Below are 25,744 nucleotides of genomic sequence, written 5' to 3' on the forward strand. Positions count from 1 at the left end.
GGTCTAACTTGTATTTTGGGAAGGGGTTACTTAGAATGAGTTTTCCAGTGCCTGGAAAGCAGGGAAAGCAGCCTGGAGCTGCAGAAAAGCCTTTCTGGGGTCTCTTTGGGGGTCTCTGTGTCCCCAGAGCTGTGGGACCGCCAGCAGGGTTTTTCTGGTAGTGGTTTCCACAGCACAGTTCAGACATAATCCAAGTGTAGCTCAGTGTTTTAATCCACTCTGGGACGTGTTTTCCTGCACAATCGGCAAACTCAAGGTCAGGTCTTTGCTGGCTGTTTTGGGGCCAAACCGTGCATTTTCCATTTTTCCTTCCTTTGCTGCTACCTGGGGATTGTGTGTGATGTTGGCAGCCCTGGGAAGCCTCACATCCTCTTCATCAAACACCAGTGATGTGCGTTATGTAAATTAAAGAAGGGTTTTGTCTTTTATTCCTGCTGAAGGGCGTTGCTGTGTTCCCCTTGGGGTAAAGGATGCTCTGTGTGAGGGTTTGGGCCTTGACCCTGCTCCTGCTCCTGGTCCAGCCTGGCAGCTCCAGCTCCCCACCCCCGGTGCCGTTTGCCTTTAAGGTTTCTCTCGCCTTCCCGCAGCACGCAGTTTGAACACAAGCGCTCGAGAAGTCGCTAATTAGCAGCAGGGAGGCATCCCCCCGGAGTTGGGCGCCGAGCCGTGCCCTCCTTTCTGAGGAGCGACGGGCTCGTTCCGGCTGGAAAGCACAGCGCTGCAGTTCTGGGGGGAGGGAAGGAGGCGAGGAGGGAAGGCAGGACCGAGCCGGGCACTGGCCAGGGGGGCTCTCGGCCGATGCTGGGGGCGCGCCGGGGGCTGGCAGCTGCCGGAGGGGCCGGTGCCAGTGCCGGTGCCGGTGCCCGGGCACGGCGGGGGTGCCACACGCGGGGCGGCGCCGGCTGGCACCGTGGGCGTGAGCCGGGGCTCAGCTGCATGAGGATCTGAAGCGTCTCCCTTTCGTTGCCGCCGCACCCCGACAAATGGGAAAGGACCGGAGTTTCTCGCGGCATTTTCGGTACGTGTCCCCGCTCCGCTGGCGGCGCTCGCAGAGCCCCCACGGGTGTCCCTGGGTGGCTCGGCTGCCTCTGGGGGCTGGGGGACCCCGCTGTGTCCCGGGACAGCCCTGGCACCGGTGCTGGGGCGGTCGGGCGATGCTGGGATGGGAATTGGGGTGGGAGCGGCGGGCAGAGCCCCAGTGGGGCTGCTCTGGCTCCAGCCCTGCAGGGCAGCCCGGGGGATGAGGATGAGGATGAGGATGAGGGGCTGCGGTGGGATGGAGCGGGGCTCGGTGTCCCCTCGCTCCCCCGGCTGGGCAAACTTGTGGCAGCTTCACCGGTCCCGGACAGGCTGGAGCCGCCTCTGCTGTCCCCGGGGTCACGTCCTGTCCCGCTGAGCCCCAGCACCGCCATGCGGGGTGGGACCGGCCGGAACAGCTCGGTGTGCCCTGCAGGACACGGGTGTGTGTGGCACAGGGGCTGGCAGGATGTTTGTGTGTGGCAGGACATGTGTGTGTGGCACAGGGGCTGGCCAGGACAGGTCGGTGTCCCTCGCAGGACACGTGCGTGTGGCACAGGGGCTCGCAGGACACGTGTGTGTGGCAGGGCATGCGTGTGGCAGGACATGTGTGTGAGGCACAGGGGCTGGCCAGGACAGGTCGGTGTCCCTCGCAGGACACGTGCGTGTGGCACAGGGGCTCGCAGGACACGTGTGTGTGGCAGGGCATGCGTGTGGCAGGACATGTGTGTGAGGCACAGGGGCTGGCTGGAATGGGCAGGCAGCTCCCAGCAGGGTGGGCTGCAGGAACAGGACTGCCTGCCCAGGGCTGGGTGCCCAGTGACCCACCTGGCAGCTGTGGGACGGGAGTGTGGCACGGGCTGAGAGATACCAAAGGGGGAGTCCTGAGGAGCTGAGGGCAGGGGACGGGCACAGTGCCACTCTGCCACCATCCTGGCCAGGCTGCTCTGGGGGTGGGGTGAAGGTGAAGCAGCCCAGAGCATCTGGGACTTTTCCTGGCCTGGAAAATGCCCTGAATTCACATCCATGTGTTCCAGCAGACTGAGCTCACCCAAGTGAGTGCAAAGCTGCTGCAGAGGAGGGCTGGTGCCCTCAGTGGCACCGGGCATGGGAGTGGGCACAGGGCTCAGGATAGGGGTGCCTTTCCCATCCCTGTCCAACAGGAAACAGAGCTGGGGCTGACCTGGAGCACCCCAGGAAGAGGAGGAGGAGGAGGAGGAGGAAGAGGAAGGCACAAAGCCAGCACTGTAGCACCCTGGCCCTGCCTGACCTCCACAGACAGTGTGGGCACATCCCTGCCCTGTGAATCCCAGTGGGGTTTGCTGGCAGAGGGAAACCCCAGCTGGGCACTGCTCCTTGGTGCCATGGCAGTGCCCAAAGGCAGGTTTGCCCTGGGGGATGGCAGGGCATTGAGGAACAGCCACAGAAATGGTTTTGCCTGCTCTGGTGGGATTGTTTGTAGCAGTGAGTGGGGTCTCTCCTGCCTGGGCCCTGCTGTGCCCCAGCTCTGAGCCAGTCCTGGGGCAGTGCCAGGGCCGGGTCCTGGGCTGGGTCTGGGGCTGAGCTCCTCAGCCCAGGGCTGAAGCAGAGGCTGGTGCAAAGTGGGACAGCTCTGCTGGAATGGGCAGATGTAATTTGGCCAATTAAATGGGATTGTGCTCATTTTGCCTGTGAGGAACCCGGACTTCTCCCTGGTGGGTGCCCAGCCTGGAGCAGAAGCTTGGGGGACTCACATCCTCCTGTGTCCCACAGGCTGAACTATTTATTAGCAAAATGTCACTCTTCTCTAGTTGCTGCTTAATCCCAAATCACCTGGGAATCGCACCAATGTGTTTTGTTACTTGTTTTAAATTGTCACCAGATGCTCTGCGTGAGCATCTGCCAGCTTTGGGTGCCTCGCGCTCTGTCTCCTGTACCAGCTCTTGTTCCAAGCTTTGCCTTTGGCTGGGGGAAACAGAGATGTCCTGGTCGCGGTAGGTTTGGGATTTGGAGCCTCTCCTCCTGTCTCCACCCAGGATTTTGTGTTCCCATGGTGCAGCTGCCCGAGGGAGCCCTGTGGGATGCCCTGCCAGCCCCGGCTGTGTCCTGGGTGCTGCCCCTCTGAGCGGCTCCTGTGGCACCAGTTTGGCCCAGTTGCTGCTCAGGTGGGACCTGTGGTCCCCAGGTAGCCGGGGTGAGGTGTGCTGACACCCCTGGGGCTGTGATAGCACCCTCGGGGCTGTGATAGCACCCTCGGGGCTGTGATACCACCCTTGGAACTGTGATCACACCGGCCCCGCTCCCCTCACACCCCGCGGTGCCAAGGAAGCGGCGCTGCCGGAGCTCTCGGGATGGTTCTGTGCGAACGAGCCGCAGCTGCAGGAGTTGCTATAGAAACACTCGGAGGCGCCGGCTCCTCCAGAAGCCCTGAACGTGCGAGGGGAGGCAGGGGAAGGTGAGCAGGTGTCGCCTCTGCCTGCTGTGAGGCAGAAGGAGAAGGTGAAGGGTCTGCCGGGTCATGGAGCTCACCTGGGCCCAGGTGGGAGCGGTGCCTCCTCCTCCTCCCTCCTGGGATCCTGCTGTGCACTCCCTGAGCATCCTCTGAGTGTCCTGGGCATCCCTGCAGGGGCACAAGGGGCACCTGGCTGCTCCTACCAGGCAGAGGGGAGGTGACCTCAAACAGAGCGAGTACCAGGGCTGTCCCCTTGCCTGTGGCATCACCGTGCCCGTCTCTGCAGCACCGTCATCTCCCAAGGGCCACCAGGCTCTGCCTGGCTGTGGAGGGAGCTGGAATGAGGGAATATTCACGGCTGGAGCCCAGGAGAGCAGAGTTTGGGACAAGAGATGGGGGCAGCGCTTTGGGGTACCAGAAGTGGGACTGGGGGAAGGTTCCAACATCATCATTGCTCCAGCTGAGCTCTGCATGGAAAGAAGAGATGCAGGTGGCAGCAGTCAGTCAGGTCCTGGTGTCCCCAGCACCCTCGGTGTCCCCAGCCCCATCATTCTCAGCTCTGTGAGGACTGAGGCCAGGCTCACATGAGGAGTTCAGCTCTTTCCCTCACAGGGACACCCAGACCCACAGCTCTGTGCCCACCTGCCTGAACCCCCAGCTCTGTGCCCAGGGACACCCAGACCCACAGCTCTGTGCCCACCTGCCTGAACCCCCAGCTCTGTGCCCACCTGCCTGAACCCCAGCTCTGTGCCCACCTGCCCGCACCCGCAGCTCTGTGCCCACCTGCCCGTGCCCCGCTCCTCACCCCCCTCCCTCGCCTCGTTCCCCAGGATTTTCATCCCCAAGAAGCACCGGCAGCGCTTTGATGAGGTGGTGTCGCAGAGCCTCATCAGCAAGCTGTGCCGCTCCCGCAGCGAGCACGGCAACCGCCTGCGCCGCAGCCGCAGCGAGGACCAGCAGGAGCGGCTGCTCGTGTCCACCCGCGCCAGCTCCGTGCCCCGCAGCCACGAGGAGCTCAGCAAGAGCCTCCGCAAAACCTCCTCGCTCGTCAGCAGCAACGTGGCCTCGGGGGCTGCCCGCAGGTACCGCCCTGCTGGCTTTGGGGTGGAGTGCGGGATGGATGGAGTGCGGGATGGATGGAGTGCAGGATGGAGTGCAGGATGGAGTGCGGGATGGATGGAGTGCAGGATGGAGTGCAGGATGGAGTGCGGGATGGATGGAGTGCGGGATGGATGGAGTGCAGGATGGAGTGCAGGATGGATGGGGAGCAGGATGGATGGAGTGCAGGATGGATGGAGTGCAGGATGGAGTGTGGGATGGATGGGGTGCGGGATAGATGGGGAGCAGGATGGATGGAGTGTGGGATGGATGGAGTGCGGGATGCATGGAGTGCGGGATGGATGGAGTGCAGGATGGAGTGCGGGATGGATGGAGTGCGGGATGGATGGAGTGCAGGATGGAGTGCAGGATGGATGGAGTGCGGGATGGATGGAGTGCAGGATGGATGGAGTGCGGGATGGAGTGTGGGATGGATGGGGTGCGGGATGGATGGGGAGCAGGATGGATGGAGTGCGGGATGGATGGGGTGCGGGATGGATGGAGTGCAGGATGGAGTGCGAGAAGGGCGCTCAGTGTGCAGATCCCCTGGGGCCATAGCGAACGAGGATCTCTCCCTCTGGAAGGCTGGGCAGCTTTGTGCCCCTTGTCCCAGCTCTGTGTCCCCTCAGCTCGGCAGGGCTGGCTGTACGAGCTGTGTCAGCAGCTGGGGTGGCACCTGCAGGCTGAGAGGGGATGTTTGCTCCTCGCTGGCTGGGATGCAGGGTGTGCCAGCAGGATCCGGAGTGCCCGGCTGTGCCAGCAAGATTAGGATGCCCAGCTGTGCCAACAGGATTTGGGGTGCCCAGCTGTGCCAGCGGGATTGGAGGCACCCAGCTGTGCCAGCAGGATTTGGGGTACCCAGCTGTGCCAGCAGGATTTGGGATGCCTGGTTGTGCCAGCAGGATTTGGGGTGCCCAGCTGTGCCAGGATTCCTGGCTGTGCCAGCAGGGTTCAGGGCACAGAGCAGGCTGGAAGGAGGATGGAGCCAGGTTGGGGTTGGTCTCTTTCCCCAGGTAACGAGTGACAGGATGAGAGGAAATGGCCTCAAGTTGCAGCAGGGCAGGTTTAGTTTGGATATCAGGGAAATTCCTTCACACAGGGGCTGTCAGGCATTGTCACAGGGCGGGGCTGGAGTCCCCACCCTGGAAATGCTGGGGAAATGTGAATATGGCACTCGAGGAGATGGGGCAGTGCTGAGCACGGGGTGGTGCTGGCTTGGCACGCGGGTTCCATAACCTGAAAGGTCTTTTCCAACCCTGGAATTCCTTGATTTGAGTGGGTGCCCGGCCCTGCCCTGCCCCAGCAGGTGTCTGTGTGCTGTGGGAGGAAGGCAGCACAATCCCCAGCACAGGGATTGTCCCACAGCACAGGGATTAACCCACTTCCCTCCGTGCCCAGATGGCCAGACTGCAGTGCCCGAGGGCAGGGAGCTCCTGCAGACCCTGCCCCACCCAGCCAGCAGCAGAGCAGGGATCCAGGCTCCTGCCCACCCTGCTGCCAGCCTGAGAGCATCCAGGGCATCCAGGCTCTTGGCCACCTTCCTGCCAGGCTGATCTTCCCTGTGGCTGGTCCCAAATGCACTCCCAGCCCAGTGTCCCTCCCTGCCAGCACAGGATCCCGCTGGCTGGAAGTGATCTCAGCAATGCTGCCTTCCCCCAGGTCCCTGCAGGAACAGCCCCCAGCTGCAATCTGCCTCCCAGCAGGGAGATTTCCTAATGCTCCGTCCAAAATTTCCTGGAGGAATTTAATTCCTCTCTCATCAACCTTGGAGACCTTTGCTCCCTGAAGCACATTGTCTCTCTAATTCTCTGTAATAAAGAATCACAAGCTGGTTTGGGTTGGAAGAGCCCTTAAAGATCATCCAATTCCTGTCATGGGGGGTTGGAACCAGATGATTGTTAGCTCTTATACATATATTTATTCTTTAAATCTATATATTTATCCCATATTGCATTTTGAAACCACCTTTGAAAGACACTTTGGTATCAAAGGGGGCATTGGGAGCGTTGGGGACTTGGGCACTCAGGAGAACCTGGGCTAACAGGGTTGTGGAGGGGCTGGGGAAGGAAACAAGGGCTGGATCTTGTACTCTGACATCCTGTTTGCCTTTTTCACCCCAGAACCGTGCGAGTTTATAAAGGCAACAGGAGCTTTGGCTTCACCCTCCGCGGCCATGCCCCGGTGTGGATCGAGTCCGTCCTGCCAGGTAGGAACACCAGATTTGGGGCACCAGGGACTCATCTCTGCTCTGAACTCCAAATGTGGAGTGCTGTTTGCTAGGAAAGAGCCAAAGGGACTTTCCCAAGGCTCAGTGATGGAGTTTTTCCAGTGGAATAATGAGCACCTTTGGTACAATTTAGTTTGGCTTTATCCACTCCTGTGGTGGTCCCCAGGACAAGGAAAGAGATGAGAATCTTGACTCCATGTTTCAGAAGGCTGATTTATTATTTTATGATATATATTATATTAAAAGAAAATGATATATTAAAACTGTACTAAAGAAAGAGAGACGAGACATCAGAAAGCTGGAAAGGAATGAATAATAAAATCTTGTGACTGACCAGACAGTCTGACACAGCTGGCGTGATTGGCCATTAATTAAAAACAATTCACATGCTGGGTAAACAATTCTCCAGATCACATTCCAAAGCAGCAAAACATGGAGGAGCTGAGGCTTCCCAGCTTCTCAGGAGAAAGGACCCTGGCAAAAGGATTTTTCAGAAAATATGTCAGTGACACACACTCCTTGTTGGGAGAAGAGGGAAATGTGTTCAGTGACCATCCTGACATGCCACCAGTGCTGCACCCAGCTGGGTGAAGGGTGCCAGCCCGCCCAGCCCAGCCAGGTGCAGGGGTGCCCTGCCTGGGGATGCCCCTGGACCCCCATCCCAGGCAGGGGAGCTGCAGCTGGAGCCCCTTTGTGCCGCCAGGGAGCCCGGCGGAGAAGGCTGCGCTCAAAGCTGGAGACAGGATCCTGTTCCTCAACGGCCTGGACATGAGGTACGAGCTGGGCAGGGCACCCAGGGCTGGGCAGGGGCTGGGCACACCCTGGTTTTGTGTTTTCTGGGGTCACCCTTGGGCAGGGGGAATGGGAGCTGCTGGTCCTGTCCCTGTGTGCTGCCGTGGTTTGCCCTGAGGGGACAGCTGGGGACAGCCCCTTTGGTGCTGCTGTACAACACCTGGCTCTAAAGGAGCATTTTCTCCAGCCCTGCTCCTCCTCTGGGTTCTCTGTGCAGGACAGGTTATACAGCCTGGTTCTGACTGCAGCCCACCCCAGGCCCCAGTTTCAGGCACTCTGAGTTAATCTGTAGGTGTTAAACACCTGGGGTTCTGCTTTGGAGAGCAGCAGAGCCCCATCCAGCACAGGAGTCACTCCCACAACATAAACGTAAAGTCATAAACTTAAAGTCAGGTGGGAATCCCATTTGTACCTAGAATTTAATTCTGTGTGTTTGTGCACCAAAGCAGTGGGACCAGAGGGACTTGTGCCCCTCACCCGTGCTGTGTCCTTGGGGGTGTCTTTCTGCATAAAAACCAAGAGCAAAGGGTGAGAGGAGGCTGCAGGACAAGAGAGAGTGATGAATATTTAAAGGTTAAAGCGATGCTGCTTCTGTCAGGGCTCGGGTTCTCACGTTTCAGCTGATCCAGCGAACTCTTGGCTGATGCAGCACTGCCAGGAAAAGGAGACCGGGCTGAGGATTGTCCTCTGAGCCCTGCTTTTGGCAGGCATTGTCCCAGCCTGGCCCATGCCCTTCTCCAAGGGCATCCCGAGATTTTCTCACCTACAAAATTACGCTTCATGTTCCCCTTGCCTTTTCTTCTCACGCAGAATTAGGGCAGGCGAGGACAGACCTGCAGTGCTGTGTTATTTAAAGGAAAAATCATTTTCTGGGTCTGGGTGCAGCTTAACTCTGCCGTGGCACTCCTCAGGGTGGGCACAGGCATTGCCATGGTTATTCCTTGGTGCCCACTCGTGGGGCAGGACCCAGGCTCTGCCTTGGGGCAGCACAGGTGGAGAGAATCCAGGGGATCACAGAGGGGCTCTGAGCAGCACCAGGAGGCTTTCCCAGACAGAGGAAGGAGCTGCCAGCTGTGTGTGCTCCCTGCTGCCCTGGGCAGCTCTGACCAAGCTCTCTGTGCTGCAGGAACTGCTCCCACGACAAGGTGGTGTCGATGCTGCAGGGCAGCGGGGCCATGCCCACCTTGGTGGTGGAAGAGGGCATTGTCAGCTTCTCCAACGGTAAGAGTGCAGAGGGAGGGGCTGGAGAGCAGCCAGCCCAGCCAGCTGCCCGGCTCCTGGGCAGGAGGGAATGGCTGGGCACCTCCTGGGCTGGGCAGGTATAACAATGCTGGGCACCTCCATGGGCTGGGCAGGTATAACACTGCTGGGCACCTCCTTGGCCTGGGCAGGTATAACAATGCTGGGCACCTCCATGGGCAGAGCAGGTTTAACAGTGCTGGGCACCTCCTTGGGCTGGGCAGGTTTAACAGTGCTGGGCACCTCCATGGACTGGGCAGGTATAACAATGCTGGGCACCTCCATGGGCTGGGCAGGTTTAACAGTGCTGGGCAACTCCTTGGGCTGGGCAGGTTTAACACACTGCCTGGGGATGCTCCTCTGCCCAGGCACGTGACCCTTGCACGCTGGGATCAGGCTGGATCCCAGGCTTGGCTGCTCTCCAGGAGGGCTCATCCTGCTGTGTGGCTGTCCCTGGTGTCCCTTGCAGTGTCCTTCCTGCAATGTGTGTGCTGTCCTTGTCTGCAGTAACCCAACCCTGTGCTCGGGGCTGAGCTGTGCAGGATTGTCATCCCAATGCAGGATCAGTGCCTGGTGAGAGCCCAGCGTGCTGCGGCAGGGCAGGGTGGTGTTTGTGCACCAACCTGTGCTCGGGGCTGAGCTGTGCAGGATTGTCATCCTGCTGAGGAGGCTGGAGGGTCCCTGTGCTGCTCCCAAATGCCCAGAGCTGGGAGCCAGGCCTGGCTCTTCCCTCTGGAGCAGCACTGGGCTCCCCTCAGCCCCACCTGAGGAGCCCTGGGATGCCCCAACTCGTTTGCAGGTGCTCTCACACCAACCCCAGCAGCTCCCTGCTGCACAGAGCCCCAGCACCTGGAATGGTTTGGATTGCAAGGGACCTTAAAGATGCTCTCATTTCACCCCTCATACCTTCCACCAGAGCAGGCTGCTCCAAACCCCCTCCAGCCTGACCTACTCCGAAGCACGCAGCCAGTGGCCCTCAAAGTGCTCCACTGGCCTCGAGGGAAGCCAAGGAAAGATGGAATATTTCTTTGGAAAGATGGAATATTTATTTTGCAGACTCTGACTCTGCTGAGTCCCCGAGCAGCTCCTCGGCCCTCACCTCCCTGCAGTGGGTGGCAGAGATTCTCCCCTCTAGCATCAAGATCCAGGGAAGGACGTTCACGCAGCAGCTGGAGCACCTGCTGACCCCCCCCGAGCGTTTCAGCGTCTGCAAGGCCCTGGAGGGCTTCTTCCACCACCGGTAACTCCTGCCAGCTGGGACCCCTGCCCTGGCACGGGGCACTGCCAGGGTCACTGTCAGGCAGGGCACACCTGGGGCAGCGACCTCCTTTCCTGCCCTTGCTTGGTCTCCCAGCAGTGCTTTGTGAGAGGCTGTCACAGAACCATGGAATGATGGAATATTTGGGTCGGAAGGGACCTTAAAGCCCACCCAGTGCCACCCCTGCCATGGCAGGGACACCTTCACTGTCCCAGGGTGCTCCCAGCCCTGTCCAGCCTGGCCTTGGGCACTGCCAGGGATGCAGGGGCAGCCACAGCTGCTCTGGGCACCTGTGCCAGGGCACCGTTTCGTCCTGTTGCAGGCTGTTCTATCCTCATGGGATGGGGTGCTCAGCTGCTCCCAAGAGCCCTTTTCCCTAATGTACACACCAAAATCAGATGGAGCCTTTGGCCCCAGGAGCTGCCACCCTCCTGTTTCCAGGAACATTGACACTGTCACTGCCCTCTCCTGTTTTGCAGGACCATTGACACTCTCATTGTGGATGTGTACCCGGTGCTGGACACCCCAGCCAAGCAAGTCCTCTGGCAGTTTATCTACCAGCTGCTGAGCTATGAGGAGCAGGAGCACTGCCAGCAAAAGCTGGACAGGTTTCTGGGGTGCAAGGCCTTGGCAGGTGAGAGGCAGCCCCGTGCTCCAGGATGGACACGCCGTGTCCTGATGGTGCTGGAGCTCAGACCCTTGTGCTGGTGCAGTTTTGGATGGAGAGGAGAGATGGCACCTCAGAGGGTGACTCTGGGGGCTTTTGGAAGCTGCTCAGGTGTTAGAGATGAGCAAGTCCAGGACAGCTGGTGCAAGGGCAGCATTCAGATCAGAGAGGTTAAATAAAGGTGACACAGCATCCCTTGGGATGCCACAGGAACATCCCTGCTTGGAAGAGGTGGTGCTGCTCTCCCAAGAAGACACAGAGGCAGTTGGTGATCCCCTGGTCCCCCTCAGCATCACCCTCACCTGGTTGTGTGGCAGCACAAAGCCAGTGGTGGACTCAGGAGAGCAGGTTTGAAGTGAAATGTCCTAATCTGTGTGTGTGCACTCTTAATTGCTTCCAGTTTTGCTGTTCTCAGCTGCTCACACAGATGTGTTAATTTTAGACCCAGCAAAGGTAAAAGAAGTGTTGTTTTGGAGGAACACAGTGACTTTAGCAGGAAACAGAACAGCCCCAAGTCCTGGTGCAAATCCTGCCTGTTGTGCATGGGATGCTGTGCTCCATGTGCTCTGTGCACCCTGGATCTGCTCGCTGGGTTTGCACTGAGCCCCCTCTGCTCTGTGTGTGCAGGATCGCAGCTCAGCCACGGGCTGTGGATCCCCAGGAATTCATGTCCTGTAATCGGTGTGCAGTTCACAGCTGCATTCCAGGGATGCAGAGCAGGAGTCCCCAGCCAGGGGAGGGACAGGAGCAGCTGTCCCTGTCCCAGGCACAGGGGCAGCTCTCCCTGTCCAAGGCTGCTGTCCCCAGCCCCAGGCCGGTCCCTGGCTCCTCTCAGTGTCTCAGGTGAACGGGGCAGTCTCTGGGCATGAGCATTTTTCATTGTTCTGGTCTGTTCTGTGTCTGTGCCCTGCAGCACCGTGGCCAGGTGAGATCTCTGGGTTTGGGCTGGTCCTTCCCCTGGGCTCCAAACTGGGTGATCTCCCCTGTCCCGGCGCTGGGTACCTCAGGGATGGATCCCTCCATCCTGTGAGCCTCCCTGAGCTGCACATGGACAGTGCATGGGCCATGTGTTCCTTCCACAGCATCCCAGTAAACCCTTCCTTGGGGGCAGGAAGGGTTTACTGGGACCAGCCCAGCTCAGGGCTGCATTTCCACGTGGGCCATGAGCTGGTGGATGGCAAAAGGGATTGGATAGAAAAAGGGACTGGATGTCCCATCCCTGAGCATCCATCCCTGCCCTGCGCTGGCAGGAGCACCTGAACCTGCTCAGCTCCAGGGACGGAGCCAGCAGCCACCTGGGAATGTGGGTTCCATGGGGGACCCTGGGGGGCTCTGGGGGGCTCTGGGGGTGCCTGTGCGGGGTGAGGAGCAGCAGTGGGAGCTGTGGCTCTGGCTGTGCCTCACAGAGGTGTTTCCTCACAGCCGAGGCAGAGGCTGAGGATCGGTACCGCAGCTCCATCCGAGGCGCCTCCCTGTGCCGGGGCAGCCTCAGGACCCCCCGGCCCGAGGAGGGGGCAGCAGGTGGGTGAGGGGGCTGATTCCCTGCACTGGGGAGGGGATAGGGCGGGTGAGGGGGCTGATTCCCTGCACTGGGGAGGGGATAGGGTGGGTGAGGGGGCTGATTCCCTGCACTGGGGAGGGGATAGGGTGGGTGAGGGGGCTGATTCCCTGCACTGGGGAGGGGATAGGGTGGGTGAGGGGGCTGATTCCCTGCACTGGGGAGGGGGCAGCAGGGGGGTGAGGGGGCTGATTCCCTGTCCCGGGGAGGGGATAGGGTGGGTGAGGGGGCTGATTCCCTGTCCCAGGGAGGGGATAGGGTGGGTGACTGGTGCTGGGACATGGGGCTGTCCCTGCTGTGTTCTGCTCTGCCCCAAGACAAATTCCCGACCTATTCCTAAGCAAGAATGATGGAAAGAGATGGAGGTAAAGGTGGAGGGAGGTCAGAGCAGAGCCAGCAGTGAGGTATTGGTTGGGAATCCATGTTTTCAGAAACAGAATAACAGAATTATAGAATGATAGAATCATTGAGGTTGGAAGATCATTGAGTCCAACCTGTGACTGATCCCTACCTTGTCACCCAGCCCAGAGCACTGAGAGCCACATCCAGGGACAGCAATTCCATAATGAAAGGACCAATTCAATAAGAGACCACTTGATCAAAAGGCTGAATGTTATTTCCAACCCCTTTCATTACTCAGATGTGAACTGCTCCTGCTGGTCTGGGCCCTCCACCCCTTCTGGGGATAAAATTTATGGCTTCCCTCTGAACATTCCCAGAGTCCATCCAATTAACAGGGCAAACCACACTTGTGGAATGATGTGAGGAAGGAGATCATGGTTCAGGGCCCCTTTGAGACTCTCAGAAACGCCATTTGAGGCCCCAGCCCTGCCTCCCTTCAGGGCACACAGCCCTGCCTGTCCCATCTCCCCTGGCTGATGCCAAAGGGCCCTGAGCTGTGCTCCTGACCTTGACCTGCCCCTGACCTCCCTGAGGACCTCCTGGCCTTGTGGTGTCCCTTAGCTGTCAGGGGCTCTGAGACACTTCCCAGGGGAGGAGGATCCTCTGCCCTGGCTCTGAGGAGCTCTTCTGGAGGGGATTAGAGCCTGGAGAGCAGCCAACAGCTGTGTGTGCTGCAGGGGAGCCGTGGCTGGGCAGATGTTGGCCAGCTGTGGGAGCAGCCCTGTCCTCAGCTGCCCTGAGGGAAGGACAGAGCAGCTTGGAGCTGTCTGCTGACCCCAAACCCACCCTGCACTGCTTCCTTGGACCCCCAGAGCCAGGAGCTGGGGCAGGGGGGTCACTGTGGCTCCCAGCAGCACACAGGGCCCCGTGTGGGTCAGGGCTGTGGGGCTGGGGCACACACAGAGCAGTGATTCTGTCTCTCCCTCTGCAGGCAGTGACACCGTGGAGGTCCCCGTGCGCCTGATCCCTGGAGAGAGACAGGCTGGAGATGGCACGTCCCTCCCGGAGACACCCAACCCCAAAATGGTGTGATTGATGGGGCAGGGGGCACCTCTGTGGGGCTCTGCCCGCCTCTGTGGGGTGGTGTGGGCACAGGAAGGTTCCTGGCTCCTTTGCTGTGAGCACAGGGCAGCAGGAAAAGGGAATGGTGTGTGTGTGGGTGAACACCTGCAGGGGCTGAGGGTGTCCCTGCCCCTCCCTGAGGTCACATCCCCGGGCAATTAGTCACCCTTAATGAGGCTGATGTCTGCCAGTGTCCCCCTACAGCCTCATCAGTGAGAGGCTCTTGGGGGGCTCAGACAGGGCTGGGGTGAAGCCCCCCTTTAGAGAGTGGGAGATGGGTACTGGTGGGCCAGAGAGTCCCAGAAACATTTGGGTTGGAAGGACCTCAAAGCCCACCCAGTGCCACCCCTGCCATGGCAGGGACACCGTCCACTGTCCCAGGGTGCCCCAATCCCTCTCCAACCTGGCCTGGGCACTGCCAGGGATGCAGGGGCAGCCACAGCTCTGGGCAGCCGGGTCTGTGGGGACTGTCCTGCCCCCAGGGCATGGCAGGTCACTGGGGCAGCTCTCTGGGGCTCCTCAGGCCTGGCCATGGCAGCAGCTCTGTGTCCTCCCCCAGATGTCAGCTGTGTACGCGGAGCTGGAGAACCGCCTGATCGGGGGCTTTGGCGGCAAGGTGGGCAACGCTGCCCTGCACAGGACATCCCCCCCTGCCCCTGAGCTGCCACAGGCTGCTGCAGGTACCTCTGGGGACCTCAGGGGACCGTGGGGGTGCTGGCCTGGCGGGTGTGGACAAGGCAGTGTCCCCTTGGTGCCATCGCACAGGGCAGTGTCCCCTTGGTGCCACTGCACAGGGCAGTGTCCCCTTGGTGCCATCTCACAAGGCAGCAGCCATGGTTCTGTGGGTGAGGGAACCCGCAGGGCTGGCTCTGCAGTGTGGAATTTTCAGGCACTCTGAGTGGGATGAGAATTTGACTCTAAGTTTCAGAAGGCTGGTTTATTATATTATGATTTCTATTCTATTCTATTCTATTCTCTATTATATTAAAATATATATTATCTATACAAAAAGAGCTCAGCTGGCTCGGACAGAGAGTCTGAGACAGAGCCTTCATTATCATTCCTTCCTATTCTATTCTTAGCTTAGCCAGCCTTCTGAGAAAATCCTTTCTTCTATTCTTTTAGTATAGTTTTAATGTAATATATATAATAAAATAACAAATCAAGCCTTCTGAACCACGGAGTCAGCTCCTCACCTCTCCGCTCACCCTGACACCGCTGTGAGCACGGTCACACCGGGGGCTGCAGGACCCCCACGCACAGCTCCCGACGCTCTGTCCCGCAGGTGGCCGCAAGCCGGGGCTGGCGTGGCCGAGCGAGCTGGCGAGCCAGCCGTGCTACTACCGGCTGCACAGCAGCGTGGCCTCGCCCTGCAGCACCGAGTCCAACCCCTACGTGAGCCTGGACAGCAGCCCGGCCCCGTCGCCCACGCGCCGGCCGCGCTCGCCGCTGTCGCGACGCAAGAAGCTGTTCACCTTCTCGCGGCCCCCGCGCAGCCGCGACACCGACCGCTTCCTGGACGCGCTCAGCGAGCAGCTGGGCCACCGCGTCACCATCGTGGATGAGTTCCTCACCCCCGAGAACGACTACGAGGAGGTGAGAGGGCCACCGGCTCTGGTTTAGGCGCCTTGGGTACAGAGATGGCCATGTGAGGGGTCAGGGGACACGTCCTGGGCTCCGCAGGTGGCACGAGGGGCTGGACACAGCGGGGTGGTGGGGATGGAGGGAGGGAGGGATGGATGGATGGATGGATGGATGGATGGATGGATGGAGGGATGGATGGATGGATGGATGGATGGATGGATGGATGGATGGATGGATGGATGAGGAGGATGAGAACGATGGACGGAGGGATGGATGGATGGATGGATGGATGGATGGATGGATGGATGGATGGAGGGATGGATGGATGGATGGATGGATGGATGAGGAGGATGAGAACGATGGATGGAGGGATGGATGGATGGATGGATGGATGGATGGATGGATGGATGGATGGAGGATGCGGGTGGAGGATGAGGAGGATGGAGGACAAGGAGCATGGAGGATGTGGGTGGAGGATGAGGAGGATGGAGGACAAGGAGCATGGAGGATGTGGGTGAAGAACATGGAAGATGGTGCAGGACAAGGAGGATGGAGGATGACAAGTATGGAGGATGGTGGATGGCGGACAAGAAGGATAGAGTATGGTGGGTGGAGGACGATGAGGATGGAGGATGTGGATGGAGGATGAGGATCATGGAGGATGAGGAGGATGGTGGATGGAGAATGAGGGTCATGGAGGATGGTGGGTGAAGGATGAGAAGGATGGAGGATGTAGATGGAGGACGAGAATCAGGGAGGATGGTGGATGGAGGACAAGATGCCACCCTCACCCTCTGCCCTGTGCTCCCCAGATGAGTTTCCAGGATGACCAGGGCAGCTACGTCACCAACGATGTCAGCAGCAGCGAGTACATCAGCAGCAGCGACGAGGGCAGCTCCCTGACCTACTCCACGCTCTCGGACCACATCCCCCCGCCTCCGCTCAGCCCCCCGCCCCCGCCGCCCCCCCTGCCGTTCCACGACCCCCAGGGCGGCCCCGCCAAGGCCGAGCCCCCCAAGGGCAGCGTGGCCCCCGTCCCCAAGTCCCTGGTGAGCCACCTGCACCCGGTGCCGCCGCCGCCGCCGCCGCCGCCGCCGCCGCCCGTGCCCTGCGCCCCCGCCCTGCACCGCGGGCTGCTGCACCGCCGCAGCGACTCCAACCACATGAGCGTCAAGAGGCTGCGCTGGGAGCAGGTGGAGAACTCGGAGGGCACCATCTGGGGACAGGTATGGCCCGGGAGAGGGGAGGAGGGGACGTACAGGGGGTCCCAGATGTGTTCTGGGGAGCAGTGACCTGGCTGGGGCTCTGCGGGGCTCCCGTGCATCCTTCAGCTGTTTGGAACAAGAGGGCACGAGGGGAGGTACAGGGGGTCCCAGATGTGCTCCAGGGAGCAGTGACCTGTGCTGAGGCTCTGCAGGGCTCCCGTGCATCCTTCAGCTGTTTGGAACAAACTGCTGGGCTGGGCAGAGCCCTTGGAAAGCCTCGGAGGCGCTGATTGTGTCTGCAGCATCCTGGGCAGCACTTCCCTGCCCTCAGGGGTTGCCTCCAGATGTGTTCTGCAGCTGTTTGGGAGGGGTTTCAGTGTGAAAGGATGAGGATGGGTGGAGCAGTGATGGGAGAGCCCCAGACAGGGCAGAACAGTGGAGAAACAGCAGAGCTGAGGGGTGACACAAGACAGGACCACCCTTTGGCATGGTGGCCACGAAAGGGTGCAGAACTCTGAGCTGGATCCCATCCCTTGCCGGGGTTTCACTCCCAGCCTCTGCTGTCTCCCGGTGGTCAGGACATGCCACATTCCCTGTGCCCTGAGCAGCCAGAGGGGAGCTGTGGGATCACCTTCCAGTCCCGCAGGCACTGAACCCTGCAGGTTCCTCTCCCCAGCACTCCGGAGAGGAATATCCTTCCTCACAGTGATTTCTCTGTGCAGAACAATCCCCGAATCTCCTGTGATTCCCAGTTTATCCTCCAGTGAGGGGCTCATGTGCAAGGAGCAATGAGGCCAGAGGTGCTCTGTAGGATTCCAGCTGTGTCAGGAGCTGAGCGAATCTGCAGGGCAGAGCCTCCGGTCACAGAAGGTGATACCAGCCCGTGCTGGGAACAGGAGCTCAGTGTGGGGACAGGGAAGGTGCCAGCACAGGTGGCACTGAGGGGCTGTCCCCGTCCCAGCACAGCCCCTATTCCTCCTCCCACAGCTCGGGGAGGACTCTGATTACGACAAGCTCAGTGACATGGTCAAATACCTCGACCTGGAGCTGCACTTTGGCACTCAGAAGCCCACGAGTAAGTACTGAGCCCCAGAACGGCTCCTGGGGCCAGCAGAGACCATTTCCAGCTGGGAGGGACTGGGAGGAGCTGGGGCTGGATGGGCAGCAGGGCAAGGCCAGTCTGTGACATCACCCATGCCATGAATTTGTTCATCCTCAGGATTTTGTGGCTGTGGCACAGTGGATCATTAAGGTGGAGATGGTTTCATTATCTCCCTTAATTATCCCTGCTGCCATGATCTATTTTCTCTCCACATTTCATTGGGCACTGAAACCCAGCTTGAGGCTTTCACCAACTGCAGGTCCAGTGCCTGAGAGCTCTGGAAATGCTGCAAAAGCCATGAAAACATTCCTGTGTCCAAGGAAATCACCTCCAGCAGCACTTCACTGCTTATGCAGATAATCAGTGGATGTCCCCAGAGCTGTGCTGATGGCTCTGGAGCTCTGTGCCTGTGCAGATCCCATCACTCACAGCCCCACTGGATCCTCACCCAGAGCAGTTTCTGGGTGCCACAAGCCCAGAGCGGGGTCCAGGCTGGGCTGTGGAGTGGTGGTGACCCTGTGGGAGGCATTCCAGTGAAGCCAGTGGGATGTCTGAGCTGTCCTGCAGGGGCCAAGATGCCCAGCTGGCACTGGGATGCAATGGGGCTCATCTCAGGGCACACTGTTTGTAGGATGTTTCTGAGCAGTCTGGGATTTTCTGTGTGTTTCACCTCTCCTTTTGCCTTTTTCAGCTCCAGCTGAGCACTCCATTGGGGAGATCTTTGAATTGCAGAATTCAAGGATTCCTGGAGCCATTGCTGTGTGCAAAGCATCCGTCCTCCTCTCTCTCATTCGTGGTCTCATGTTTGCAGGACAGTGTTCTTCCCGCTGGAGCCGCCTGAGCCTGTCCTTACCCACAATTAAATCTTTCAGTTTCTCTTCCAGAGCCAACTCTCATGCCTGAAAACTTTAAAAAGAAAGACGTGGTTGAAATTTTGTCCCACAAAAAGGCCTACAACACATGTAAGTGAAGGTACCCCCAAAAGGGGCCCACAGGTGGGATGTAGAGAGCTGGAAAGGTAAAGGGGAAAACCATGAGCTCAATCCCACGGGCACAGCTCAGCTGGGATGGACTGACTGGACTCTTCCTGCAGCCCAGGATGGACTGGGACTCTTCCTGCAGCCCAGAGCTGTCCCAGGCCGTGCTCAGCCTGGGCAGGGCAAGGAGGGAACTTTGGGGGCAAGGATGGAACTTTTGGGCAAGGATGGGGATGGGATGTGCCTGGTGGTCCTGGGGACCCCTATAGGGAAGCAGGGCAGTGTAGGGGTGGTGCTGCCTCTCCAGGATGTGTTTCTGGTGGGGAGGAGGGTGGGAGGGCTCAGTGGGACCCTGCCCAGGATCCCCCTGGCTCTGGGGCTGTGGGAGCAGGGCTGGTCCCAGGGGCTGTGGGTGAGGTGCACGCTGTGCCCTGGGGGGCTGCAGGACCAGAGCCACCCCTGGGTCCCCACGCAGCCCCTGCAGGGTCCCAAGGGAGGGGAAAACCCTCCCTGTGCCAGGGCTGTTCCTGCCTGGGCACCTGCACGGGTCTCACTCCGTGGGGAGGTTGGTGACCCGCTCCTGTCCCTATTCCTGCCGGGCAGTGTGTCCCCCTGTCCTATGGGGCAGTGTCCCCCTGTCCTGCCGGGCAGTGTGTCCCCCTGTCCTATGGGGCAGTGTCCCCCTGTCCTGCCGGGCAGTGTGTCCCCAGCCCTGCCACACCCCGGTGTCCCCTGCTCCCCCCAGTGACAGTGACAGTGACAATGACAGTGACAGAGCCGTGCCTCCCCCCAGCCATCCTGATCGCGCACCTGAAGCTGTCGCACGCGGAGCTGCGGCAGATCCTGATGACGATGGAGACGGATCGCCTGGAGCCCTCCCACATCAAGCAGCTGCTGCTCTACGCCCCGGACGGGGAGGAGGTGCAGCGCTTCCAGAGCTACAAGGAGAGTCCTGGCAAGCTCAGCGAGCCCGACCAGTTCGTGCTGCAGGTACCGTGCTCTGGGAGGGGGCTGAGTGTGCCTGTCCCTGCCAGCAGGGCATTCACACCTGGGTGATGCTGTGTGTGCCTGTCCTGCCAGCAGGGCATTCACACCTGGGTGATGCTGTGTGTGCCTGTCCTGCCAGCAGGGCATTCACACCTGGGGCTGTGTGTGCCCTGTCCTGCCAGCAGGGCATTCACACCTGGGGCTGTGTGTGCCTGTCCTGCCAGCAGGGCATTCACACCTGGGGCTGTGTGTGCCTGTCCTGCCAGCAGGGCATTCACACCTGGGTGATGCTGTGTGTGCCTGTCCTGCCAGCAGGGCATTCACACCTGGGGCTGTGTGTGCCTGTCCTGCCAGCAGGGCATTCACACCTGGGTGATGCTGTGTGTACCTGTCCCTGCCAGCAGGGCATTCACACCTGGGTGATGCCGTGTGTGCCTGTCCCTGCCAGCAGCACACTCACACCTGGGGCTGTGTGTGCCTGTCCCTGCCAGCAGCACACTCACACCTGGGGCTGGTGGCACTGGGACCATGGGAGTGATGCCCAGTTGATGCCTGAGGGGTCTGGCAGCTCGCAGGGGCTGGTTCAGAGCTGCAGCGCCACCAACACGTTTGCTCCCTGGTGACAGTGGCTTTGCCCAGCTCTGATTTATCTTCCATTGACAAAGTCACCTGTGGGTGTTGGTGTGGAAGTGCCCATCCCATGGCAGCACACCTGCCCTGTGCCACCTGTAAGTCCTGCTCCATGCCCAGGGCAGCAGAGGTCCTGTGCAGAGGGGCTGTGGCACTGCAGATGGTGGCACTGCCCTGCAGAAGGTGACCCTGCAGAAGGTGGCCCTGCAGATGGTGACCCTGCACTGCAGATGGTGGCACTGCCCTGCAGAAGGTGACCCTGCCCTGTTGCCCAGATGCTGTCGGTGCCCGAGTACAAGATCCGCCTGCGCAGCCTGCACTTCAAGACCACCCTGCAGGAGAAGACCGAGGAGATCAAGGCCAGCTACGAGTGCATCTGCAAGGCCTCCCTGGAGCTGAAGAGCAGCAAGAAGCTGGCAAAGATCCTGGAGGTCAGAGCGGTCCCTTCTCCTTGGGACAGCCACCACTGGTCCCTGTGCACCCCCACACTGCACTCCCCCTGAGGAGGCGTTTTTGGGGTCCTGGGATGGGCTGAGCCTGGCAGAGAGACAACAAATCCCACTGCAGGTCCTGCATGGCCCTCCTCAGATGAGCTGTCCCAAATTGCTGTTAATTCATTTGGGTTTGCTTTAAAAAAAGAAGCAGGTGGGACAAATGAGGTTGCTGTGTCCTCAGAGACATTTGCAGAGGAGGGATGAAACTCCTCAGTAGCTCCTGGCCAGTGACCCCCCCTCCAGTTCCTTAAATCCATGGGGACAGGGTTGGTCTGCACATTAATGGGTGGGGAACAGAGATTCAGAGTGCCAGGAGCTGGAAGGACCCAGGGCCAGGAGCTGACCAGCCCCTCATGCCCTGCTCTCCTCTTTGCAGTTCGTGCTGGCCATGGGGAACTACCTGAACAACGGGCAGCCCAAGACCAGCAAAACCACAGGCTTTAAAATCAACTTCCTCACCGAGGTGAGGAGAGCAGCTCACTCTGGGGCAGGGCACACCGAGCTGGGGGCTCCCTGTGCCCACAGAGCTGCTCTCATAGGGACCCTGGGAGCCTTTGGGAGGGTGCAGGGGCTGCATTGACCCACAGGGGGGACTTCAGAGAGGCTCTGCTGACAGTCTGCTGGGAATCCTGCACACCTAGGGCCAGGTGTGGGTGGGAGAGGTGCTCACCCCATAGGGGCTGCAGGGGGACACCTGAGGGCTGGTGACAGGGGACAGCCCTGCCCTGCAGGAGGGGCATCTCCAGCACGAATCTGTGAACATTAACTGTGTGTGAACATTAAATGTGCAGTTTAACCCTTAGCCCCAGCACGAGGAGCAGCCCACCCCGGTGTGTGTGAGCCCTCAGGTGGGATCCTCACTTGTTCTGCTTTGCTGCAGCTGAACACCACCAAGACAGTGGATGGGAAATCCACCTTCCTGCACATCCTCGCCAAATCCCTCAGCCAACACTTCCCAGAGCTCCTGGGCTTTGCCAAGGACCTTCCCACGGTGCCGCTCGCTGCCAAAGGTAAAGGAGAGAGGAGCTGCAAGCCCGGGTGTCCCTGCACTGCCCCTGGGCTGGGTGTGAGCCTGGGCTCGGCCGGGAGCTGCACAGCCTGGCTGGGGCAGGATGGAGCCTGGGCACATCAGGAAAGGTCCTGAGCAGCAAGAGAGCCTTGGGAAGGGCTGAGCTGACAGTGACAGTGACAGTGAGGTGTCACCCACCCACCCCACACTGCTGCCCCTGGACAAAGCTCTGCTCCAGGGAACAGGGGCAGGAGCACAGGGAACGGCCTCAGGCTGGGCTCAGGGTGGGATTTAAGGGAAAATTCCTTCCTGGAAACGCTGCCCAGCCCTGGCACAGCTGCCCAGGGCAGGGGTGCCCATCCCTGAGAGGGTTTAACAGCCCTGTGGACGTGGCACTTGGGGACAATGCTTGGGTCAGTGGTGGCTTTGGCAGAGCTGGGGAAACAGCTGGACTGGATGACCCTGGAGGGCTTCCCCAGCCTAAATGATTCCACAGTCTGTGATCTTAAATGATGCATTGAATCCCTGCAAAGCACGAGCTGCATTCCCCTTGCCCAGCATCCCCTGCTGTTTGTGAGCAATTCCCTTGGGAATTAGTGCTACAGTGCATAAATAAAGGAGCAAACTCCAGCCTGGAGCTGTGAATTTCCACCGGAGGAAGGTCTGTACCTGGAGCTTTCCCAGCTGGAATTTGTGTCTGGCCTAACTCTTAAATAACCCTTCCATCACTCCCAGCTGCCCACTCCTGGCACTGTGTCCCCCTGTCCTGGTGTCCTGTGTCCCTCCTGGATGTCCATCACCACCAGTCCTGCATGCTCCTTGCCATGTCTGGGCTCTCCTGGCTGCTCTGGGTGTGAGCACTGAGAGCTCCTGGTGATCCGCTGGTCCCAGCAGGACTGTCTGTCTCTCTGTCCACCCAGCCTGGACAGCAGGACATGGGCACAGAGCAGTGTGGACAGACAGACTGACTGTCACTATAGCACATGAAGGAACACGAGTGCACGCTGCTGCTCTCAAGGTGAAAAAAGGGAACATTTAATTTCTGACTCCAACATTTATAGATTTCCTAGAGTGACAGTGGGTTGGAGGGTGACAGTGCCACGTCCCCAGTGACACTGGACAAACCAGCAGCCCATCAAATTCCTCCTCTGTGACCGTGTTCACACGGGTCTGAGGATGAGGGAAGAGACAAGGCTCTGACTCCATGGTTCAGAAGGCTTGATTTTTTATTTTATGATTTATATTACATTAAAACTATGCTAAAAGAATAGAAGAAAGGATTTCATCAGAAGGCTGGCTAAGAATAGAAGAAGGAAGGAATGATAACAAAGGTTTGTGGCTCGGCTCTCTGCCCAAGCCAGCTGACTGTGATTGGCCATTAATTAGAAACAACCCCATGAGACCAATCCCAGATGCACCTGTTGCATTCCACAGCAGCAGATAATCATTGTTTACATTTTGTTCCTGAGCCCTCTCAGCTTCTCAGGAGGAAAAACCCTAAAGAAAGGATTTTTCATAAAAGATGTCTGTGACACTCCTCCTCCATAAAATAATGCAAAACAATGAATTATTTACACAAAGCGTGTGAGAAAGTTCCTTACAAGAATGTCAACATCAGAAGGCTGAGAAAAACTTAAAAAATCAGGGTGACAACTGCCCCTGGCCCAGGCTCATCACCTCACCCCACCTGTGGGAGCAGAGCCAGCCCTGCATGTCCCACCCTGCGTGTCCCACCCTGCTGACCCCGCTGTCCCCTGCAGTGAACCAGAGGACCCTGACAGCCGACCTGAAGGACCTGCACAGCACGGTGAGTGACATCCAGAAGGCGTGTCACAGCATGCCCGCCACCGCCGAGGACAGGTTTGCCATTGTCATGAGCGTATCCTTCTGTGAGAGGGGAGCCGGCTCTGAGTGCCCCCAGGGACCCCGATACTGCCTGGGCTGTGCCTGGTGCCCCCAGAGACCCTGATACTGCCTGGGGCTGTGCCTGGTGCCCCCAGGGACCCCAACACTGCCTGGGGCTGTGCCTGGTGCCCCCAGGGACCCTGATACTGCCTGGGGCTGTGCCTGGTGCCCCCAGAGACCCTGATACTGCCTGGGGCTGTGCCTGGTGCCCCCAGGGACCCTGATACTGCCTGGGGCTGTGCCTGGTGCCCCCAGGGACCCTGATACTGCCTGGGGCTGTGCCTGGTGCCCCCAGGGACCCCGACACTGCCTGGGGCTGTGCCTGGTGCCCCCAGGGACCCCGACACTGCCTGGGGCTGTGCCTGGCGCTGCTGGGAGCTGTCCCTGCTCTCAGCCAGCCTGGAGAGCAGGTTTGGGGTGTCCCTGTGTGGCACAGCCCCAGGAACGTGCTGGGACATCTGTCCTTGGGAGCTGTGCTGACAGGGACAGCCAGCACCTCCACGTGTGCCTGTCAGCATCTCCCTGCTGCCAGCTGGGCTGGGACCAGCCATGTGATAAGAGATTGGACCCAGCCATCTGATAAGAGATTGATAAGGGGGGATGGGACCCAGCTATCTGATAAGAGATTGATAAGGGGGGATGGGACCCAGCTATCTGATAAGAGATTGATAAGGGGTTGGGACCCAGCTATGTGATAAGGGGCTGGGACCCCTGCCAGCGCCGTGGAGCAGCTCTTTGCCCTTAAGCCAAGCCCTGCAGTCCTTCCTGGAGAGTGCCCAGCCCGCCATGCGCTCCCTGGATGACCTGCAGCACAAGGCCATGGAGGAGTTCAGCAAGGTGCTGTCCTTCTTCGGGGAGGACTCAAAAATGACAACCTCCGAAGCCTTCTTTGGCATTTTTGCGGAATTCATGAGCAAGTTTGAGGTGAGTTGAAGCTTTCCAAGGCAGCAGGGATGTCCTGTGGGTGTCAGTGAGGTGTGTTATTGTGTGTGACTGGGATGGGGTTTTGTGAGCAGCTGTGCCTGAGTGAGAAGCAACTTTTCTGATGCTGATGAGGTGCAATTTTTCTGACACAAAAATCAGCTGGCCAGGGTGGGACACTGAGGGAGGCCCCAAGCCCCAGGGGAGAGTGATGTGGTTGTTCATACTGGAATGGTTTGGATTGGAAGGAACCCTAAAGATCACCCTCTGTTCCTGTTCATGCTGGAATGGTTTGGGGTGGAAGGGACCCTAAAGATCACCCCATGTTCCCATGGCAGGGACACCTCCCACCATCCCAGGCTGCTCCCAGCCCTGTCCAGCCTGGCCTGGGCACTGCCAGGGATGCAGGGGCAGCCCCAGCCGCTCTGGGCACCTGTGCCAGGGCCTGCCCACCCTGAGCTGTGCCCTTTGTGTCCCACAGCGGGCTCTCAGTGACGTGCAGGTGGGCGAAAGCCAGCGCAGCCCCAGGATGAGCTCTCCCCTGGCCTGGTGACCGCCTGCAGCCACCTGAGGTGCAACAGCTCCTTGCCAACAAAGTGCAATTTGCTCCTGTCCAGCCTGGTGTAAATACGCTGCTGCCTCCTGCTCCCAGCCAGCAGGGTCACCGGCAGAGGGGCCGAGGCAGGCACTGAGGAGGCACCGAAGGTGACACAGGGTGACGCAGTGAGGGTGACACAAAGACAAGCCCTGCGCTGGTCCTCACAGAGCTTCCTCAGCACCCTCCACCTCCATAGATCCCCGAGCCCGGGGTTTGTGTCCATCTGGTAAAACCCCACTGAACCACGTTCCCCAAACTCTGTGACTGCTCCTGTGACTGGAGACCCTCCCCACACCCCCATGGGCACTGCCCGAGCCTGGGGGCTCAGCCCTGGGCTGGGGGAGAGCCACAGAGCCCCCGGGCAGCCCAGCAGGGAAGGGAGCAGGGGGATGAGCAGCAGGGAGGGCACCCCCAGCTCCTCTGGGGATGCTGCTGAGCCCTGTCCAGCCCCTCTCCAAGCCCCTCTGCCCCGGGGCAGAGCACAGGGGGGAACAGCAGAGCAGAGAGCACCGGAGGTGGCCCAGAAGCTCCAGTCCCCTCCCCTGGCAGCCAGTGGCAGTGGGGAGCAGCAGGACCCTGCA

At 59.6% G+C, this 25,744-nt stretch overlaps 1 protein-coding gene across 1 annotated transcript; it reads left to right on the plus strand.

Annotated features, from left to right (window-relative positions):
- The first annotated feature begins 983 nt into the window (after positions 1-983).
- On the plus strand, positions 984-25,118 carry GRID2IP (Grid2 interacting protein). The gene is made up of 22 exons (XM_058815706.1): positions 984-1,018; positions 4,279-4,530; positions 6,667-6,752; positions 7,477-7,546; positions 8,692-8,786; positions 9,861-10,044; positions 10,542-10,696; positions 11,643-11,654; positions 12,152-12,250; positions 13,621-13,715; positions 14,311-14,431; positions 15,037-15,347; positions 16,148-16,561; positions 17,528-17,615; positions 18,527-18,604; positions 19,413-19,609; positions 20,512-20,667; positions 21,107-21,193; positions 21,611-21,740; positions 23,500-23,618; positions 24,404-24,568; positions 25,047-25,118. The coding sequence occupies exons 1-22, from the start codon at positions 984-986 to the stop codon at positions 25,116-25,118; spliced, it is 3,021 nt and encodes a 1,006-aa protein (XP_058671689.1).
- The last annotated feature ends 626 nt before the right edge of the window (positions 25,119-25,744 follow it).

This window comes from Ammospiza caudacuta, chromosome 17, assembly GCF_027887145.1.
Source record: "Ammospiza caudacuta isolate bAmmCau1 chromosome 17, bAmmCau1.pri, whole genome shotgun sequence".
NCBI classification, from domain to species: domain Eukaryota; kingdom Metazoa; phylum Chordata; class Aves; order Passeriformes; family Passerellidae; genus Ammospiza; species Ammospiza caudacuta.

Coding starts and splice junctions, on each gene's coding strand:
- GRID2IP (XM_058815706.1), top strand. CDS start 984: ATGGGAAAGGACCGGAGTTTCTCGCGGCATTTTCG. Junction 6,753..7,476: donor GATCGAGTCCGTCCTGCCAG/GTAGGAACACCA, acceptor TTGTGCCGCCAG/GGAGCCCGGCGGAGAAGGCT. Junction 21,194..21,610: donor AAATCAACTTCCTCACCGAG/GTGAGGAGAGCA, acceptor GCTTTGCTGCAG/CTGAACACCACCAAGACAGT.